The following is a 6,863-nucleotide window of genomic DNA, read 5'->3' as shown; positions in this document are numbered from 1 at the left end:
TCCCCAAGATCCCCCCACCTCAGCATGAAGATCTTGGAGAAAGGGAAGGATCATATGAGCTGGACGGTTATGTCCCGACAGGAAACAGCTCACGCTTCTCGCGTTTCCATGGCAGATCTAATCTCGGCGTGGAGCGGGACATAACTTCCAGTAACTTGTCATATGCGGGGCAGGTAGGATAAGAGCGCTCGGAAGCATCATCGATCACATCAGCCTCGTCCTGCTTGTCATGGCTCGAAGCCAGGAGCACGCTCGCTCTCGTCAGCCGCAGATGAATGAGAAATATTCATACCTTTCTCGAATTTGTTAGGGAATTTATAGTTAAAGACCCAAAGACCAGATATGATTAATTAAGACCAGGAGTTAGATGTGCAGTCAATTGAAGACAAGAGTCAGAATTATAATAAATTTAAGTTTTTTTTTTTTACTGAAGATAGTTTGTGGTTTCATCAAGCAGGAGTCAGCTTCAAGACTCACAAAGAGTTCGTAGGCTGCTCCTCTTACAGTTACAAAGATCACAGCAATTATACCCTTCACCAAGGTCTAAGCTATGTCATTACTTCAGGTTGAAAGATTCTGATTGGCTAAGAAATAGATAAACATAGTAAATTTCCACACATGGACTGATAGGCAGTAGCACATCTCCATAGTCTGTGCGGCTGCCACCAGGACGAGTTAGGTACGAGTCGCCCTCCGAGGTCACAAGACTGTGTGTCTAGGCGCCAGCATGTCGAAGAAAACAAGTCAGTCAGTATCCAATAATGTCACTTGTTCCTTAACCTGTAACCAAGAATACTAACACACACAGACACACAGCTTCTTCAAGGTTGGATTTGGTCGGGCTCTAACTATAAACAGGAGACTCTTCCCAAAACATCCAGATAACAAGTTCTTTCTCTTAGTGAGAGGACAATGTAATATAGAACCGTAAAGTAAATGCTTTACAGTTTTTCTCGATTGCTCAAACACATTTCTTGAAACTATGCCTCGTATTCTCAAAACAGTAAACACAAATCCATAATGTCTCACCCAATTCCCCAAACATCCTATTTTCAGGTCAAAATTAAGCTCTCCACATCACAAGCTATATTGGCCCTAGCCAGGCAGAGGGGTAAAATCCACTTGCATGCCTGTTCCCCGCTGGCACGCACCAACTGAAATTGTTGGCAGGCTTCTTCCATTTCATCATCTCTGTGTCCTAGAAAAATAGAAGTACTGATTACTGTCACTGTAACACATCCTAAATGGAAGCATTTAGAAAACTCGATCTGTTTGTGAGGTAATTTGATGCATTTCTTTTTACAGTTTTTCTCGATTGTTTACACACATTTTCTGGTACTTGAGACACAATGACCACAACATGTAACTCATTCACCAACCCCCTGAACCAATTCTGCTAAACTACAAGCACAATTCCTGCTTTACACTCAAATTGCAGTTCTAAAACACACTTTTTTCAAAACACTACACACAATTCTCTGCTTTTGGCACAATTTTCATGCAGAAAATCTCTTGTTTTCACAAGGAACACACTGCCATCAGATATGCACACTGACTAATCACATGGGCAAACACCCGTCACACAGTTTTACAATTAGCAATCAGAGCTTTAGCATAAAAGAGCAACAGGTGAGCGCTTCAATGGAGCAATGGGTGCCAACACTGGATTTTTTTATTTATTACTGTAACTGTATACAGTAAATTCTGCTGTTGTTTTGTATGTAGACCACTGTATGTACAACTTTGTGTTGGTTGGGATGTACACTGTGTACATTGTTTTTGTGGGAAAAATAAAATATATTTGTTACCGTGTATTTTTGTGTTCTGAGTATAAAAACAATATTCTCAAATATTTTACAACACACTTATATATGTACTGTCTGTAGACTGTAGTAAGTGTAACACTGAACAAAAAAAGGCCTAAATCATTATGATGAATGGAGAAGTGTTTTCTATTCATCATAGTGTTTTACACTGAGCACATCTGTGTTCAACTGGTTCTTATAAATGTCTATTCATATGATGGTTTGTGTGTGTCATTTGAAAACAAAATACCATTTTGAGAAGAAATAACATTGTTTTGAATGTAAAGTTTCATTTTGCAGGAGAATTGAGGGGTTTTGCCCATTGTGTGTGTGTTTTTGGATTTGTGTGTAGAGTTCTGAGAATATGAGGCATGCTTTCAGAAAATGTGTGTAAACAATCGAGAAAAACTGTATTACAGTAGTATAGGACAACAGCTACAGTACATGTATGTGTTGTAACAGCACATAGTACAGCTCTCAAAAGATACAGTAGAGAGCAGTCTGAAGTACATCTACCTGTTTTTCTCCCGAAAGGTTCTTGTGATCGAGGCGACGGTGAAGCGACTCAAATTTGGCCTTCCTTGTAGCCCAGCCTCCCTCATAGTCATACCATGGACAAGGACATGGGCAACTAGAGTGGCACGAATTTCATCCGAGACTTGTCTCCTTGCCCTTCACCTTCCTCCTCCTCCTCCACTCCAGTGTCCTCAACCTCCTCCTTAATGTCTTTCTGGATCCATTGTTCCAAAACTGAATGAACTGACTCTGGCCCTTTTATCTATCTATTGAAGGTTCTGATTGGTGTGTGATCCATTTTTACTCTTAGTGTTTCCACTTGGGTAATTGTGTGCTAACTGAGCTGAAGCTGTGCTGACTTGAGTGAACAATATTGAATGCTAGTGCTTTCTAAATGATTACATGGTGTAGGCAATGAGAAATGAAGGGATTTGTGTGTAGAGTTTTGCAGTGACAGTTCAACAGCTCTGACTCATGTGTCAAAACAGGGGAAGTGTTTATAGTTTAGGGAAATGGGTGTGCTTTTTTGATAAATGGTGTTATGGTTTTGAAATTTTTGTTCAAAAGCCTGGTTGTAGTGTTTACGCAATCAAGAAAAACTAAGAAATGGTCACTTAAACTATTGGTTCCAATGACCCTTGTGACCTATAGCTGTCATGGTGAACTAGAAGAACATGTATAGGTTTTAACACTTGTTGAATACCTTTCTCAAACAAAAGGAGCACATATTTAATTTCTGGAAGGCGGGCTAAATGAGCCAACACTGTTACAGCATTCCTGGCTTCGACCAGACCCTCAGTAACCTCTCAGATATTTAATACATACATTAAAGAATACATGAAAAGAACATTTCAGTAATTACACTAGTAACTTCTATAGCTAAGCAAAATCTCATAAGCCTAGAGAAGTCAATCAACTCATTTTATATTTAGAAGGAAAAATATTGATTAATACCTTGATTATAATCACTCATTAGATACAATGAAGCAGCAGTGGATTCCAGAATCCACTCCCTTCATGTTCATGTAAGAGCACCACGACTTCAGTTTCCTACTTGCCTCAGCCGAGGCAGGTTCTGAACCGCGAGGCACAGATGGCTGTGCCGATTCCCTCGAGAAAAGATACAGACGAGAGCGTTTGGGCATCTGTTTGAAGTTTCTTCACAGAGAAGCAAACAGCCCCCTCAAGGACTGAGTGTGCATGCTCCTCGCCCATGCAAATGACGCACATATATGGTGTGTATCATCGGGTGTCAGAAAATGCTGACTCGGATGCACACACTGCCTGAAAGACTTAGCGCCAGTGCTAGCCATAATCCCCTTGTTTAGACACACGTTCAAACAAACAGGTATCCTGAAGACAAGAAAGAGGATGACGTATTTCACAGATGCCCTTTTTGCCACAGCTGCCAATACCAAGTTCATTGTCGTTTTTAGACTTATGCTTCAGACACCAGTCATGCCGGAGACATTCCCCTTAACGACCCTTAGGGGACGCAGTGCGAGGTCCCTTTCGAAAGGGAGCGTAAAAATTTCCAATATTGCGACAAGACATTTTTGCGAATTGCGAAATTGCGAAAATGATGGATAACGGTTCACATTTCCCGTGATAATAAATAAAGTGAAAGTGAAAAGTGAAACAAGTACATTAATGATCAAGTAAATTAATAAAAAAAAAAGGCACCAGCGTTTACACGCAGGTATACACAAAAGTGGTTGTTTTCTGAGTTTCCCCTGCCTGTTTCTGAGTGTTTGGATTAAAAAAACGATTTCCTGGATTTCTCCATTATCTTGCGCTTCTTTGATATATCCACCTGTGACAACCAGCTTATGTCTCATATTCAGGACTTTGTTGTTTCTTTCAATACTTTACAACTCAAATCTTGACATGGTCACGTTGGAACCTTTATCTTGTGCTTTACATGTCATGCAAATATATTGGTAAGGTGAGGCAGCAGCTTCCAGACTATCATAATGCCTTAGATCATCAAAACATTAAAAGACACTGTATTTAGAACTATCTGAAATATTAGGAGCTATTTCAAGTAACAGTTGGCATCAGAAACACAATGGAAAACACTTTTCGACAGAGGAGAATGATTGAGAGCTGGGTGGTAACATGATCCTTTTGAGTAGCAAAATGATTCTAGATCTTCGCAAACTCAATGTTACACCTTGACAGCCTCACCAGGTGTTTTTTAAAGGACACAACAGGTCAGGAAAAAGAACAAGAGGAGGAGCAAACCGGATACAGCGACACTGAGAACACATGTCTAGTATCGCTGTTACTCTCAAGACAAGATAAGGTATGTGCGAACACTTTACAGATTTGATTTTGTATTTTGTAATGGCTTTAAGCATGGCATCTCAGGTTTTTAGAGAGGAGAAAGTACTGAATTTGCAACAGGGAAATTTAATATGATTTTGTTGAAGAGCCTTCGAGCATCTAAGCGCAAAATAACCACAGTGTTTTTGCATTTTACCAACTGTGCAACAATGACCCACTTCTTTAAAGGGAAAAAAAAATCTTTAAAGGGATAGTTCACTTAAAGTAGGATAGATTCACCTAAAAACATTGTCGTCACATTCCCATCCTTTGTCTAACTATTCCTTTAAAGTTTAAATTCAAAATTATGGAGCCCCTAAAGGGACATGGTGATGGAAAAATTATGAGATGGGAGGAAAAAACATTTTTTGTGCTTTTGTGTTCGCTCGCAAAACTTTTGCATTCCCCTGAGAAACTTTGCATTCACTCGCAAAACGTTTGTGTTCCTCTGAAAAACTTTACGTTTCCTCACAAAACTTTGGTATTCTCCTGAGAAACTTTGCGAAACATTTGCGAGAGAACGCAAAAGCATTGACAAATAATTTTTCCTCCAATTTTTGGGGACGAATTAGACAAATTGGAAATTCAGTCTAGAAATAAAACACACTTTTAAACAAAAACGTTATTTTTATTTTCAGCCTCGTTCAGATGTTCTGTAAGAGTTGGCTACTGGTTATTCTCCTCATCCTACTTAATGTTTTATTGCTGTATTTCACTGCTTCTACCCTCGAAAGAAGAAAGGGGCTGAAGGTGGCGAAAAAAAGAGGGAACTACCATGTTGCTTACCCTCAAAATTACAGATTTATCCTCGACCAGCCAGAGAAGTGTGAACAACAAAAGCCCTTTGTGGTGGTCATCGTTCCTGTGGCTCCGGAGAACTTCGAGGCACGTAATGCCATCAGGATAACGTGGGGCAGCGAGGAGCTCGTCCGGGACAGAGTGGTGCTGGTTCTGTTTCTTCTGGGCTCGCGAAGTGACAACGAAACACTGCAGGAGCAACTCCAGAATGAGAGCCAGCAGTACCAAGACCTTCTGCAGAGCAACTTCCAGGATTCCTACAGGAATCTGACCATTAAAACCATGGTGATGATGGAATGGCTCAACAGAAAGTGTCAACAGGCGTCCTACGCGGCGAAAGTGGACGCCGACGTGCTCCTCAACATGAACAACCTAATAAAAATGCTTGTGAGTCTGAGAAAACTACAACATAACTACATTACCGGCCTAGTGTTGTCTGGCAACAGTGTCTTGAGAGATCCATCCAACAAGTTTTATGTTCCTCACGATGTGTATCCTAAATCCATATATCCTCCATATCCTCTGGGAATGTGTTATATCTTTTCTATGGACTTGCCGGAGAAGATCCTACAAGTCTCGAGGCATATTAGACCTATTTTTATTGAGGACGCATATCTGGGCATGTGCTTGAAGCATTTGGGAATTACTCCTAAACAACCACCAAATATCAGGCAGTTTGTGGTCAAACCGCCGCCACAATTCAATCGCTGTTACTATTCTGGACTAATAGCAATACTTACAGACAGCCTGACTCAGATGATTTCCTATTGGATGGATATCCACTCATCCAGCAAACCTTGCTGAGATGCAAAATTTCTATAGCTAAAAGTTCAGTTTAATTCATTTTACAAAAGTAACCTGTTTGTTTTACCTGATAGCTGTGTATCTCTCTCTCTCTCTCTCTCTGTGTGCTTGTGAGTATTGTTCGACACATTTGCATCCTAAATGATACACTGTTTCTATGAATTTTAAATGTAAAACAACTCTTGTCAACATTCTGTTTACACGACTTATGTAAATTTAATTCAGGACATATTTTTTTAAGTCTGAGTGATTACAGTTTTTGTGTTTTAGTGAGTGGGAATGTGTTTAGAGTTTTGCAAAAAGAGTGCATAAGATTTGCAAACAGTGTTTTAACTACCTGAACTTGATTGAGGTTTTACAGAAAGAGTGATTTATTCGACAAATTGGTTTAGGCTATTGAGAATTTGGTTCAGAGAATGGGGTTTAGTGTTTTAGCAATTCAGAAAAATTGTAACGACAGAATTTTCCTTTTTGGATGACATTTACATTTACATTTATTCATTTAGCTGACGCTTTTATCCAAAGCGACTTACAATTGCTATATATGTCAGAGGTCGCACGCCTCTGGAGCAACTAGGGGTTAAGTGTCTTGCTCAGGGACACATTGGTGTCTCA

General features: G+C 39.9%; 1 protein-coding gene across 1 annotated transcript; it reads left to right on the top strand.

Annotated features, from left to right (window-relative positions):
• Positions 1-5,294: 5,294 nt before the first annotated feature.
• On the top strand, positions 5,295-6,248 carry LOC311295640 (beta-1,3-galactosyltransferase 1; the record flags this gene model as incomplete). The annotated part of the gene is made up of 1 exon (XM_084417106.1): positions 5,295-6,248. One exon carries the CDS (start codon positions 5,295-5,297, stop codon positions 6,246-6,248), a length of 954 nt encoding a protein of 317 aa, XP_084273232.1.
• Between the last annotated feature and the right edge of the window lie 615 nt (positions 6,249-6,863).

This window comes from Rutilus rutilus (assembly GCF_951802725.1).
Source record: "Rutilus rutilus genome assembly, chromosome: 8".
NCBI classification, from domain to species: domain Eukaryota; kingdom Metazoa; phylum Chordata; class Actinopteri; order Cypriniformes; family Leuciscidae; genus Rutilus; species Rutilus rutilus.
Note: the sequence above shows the minus strand (reverse complement) of the source record. Positions and strands in the feature narration are given on the sequence as shown.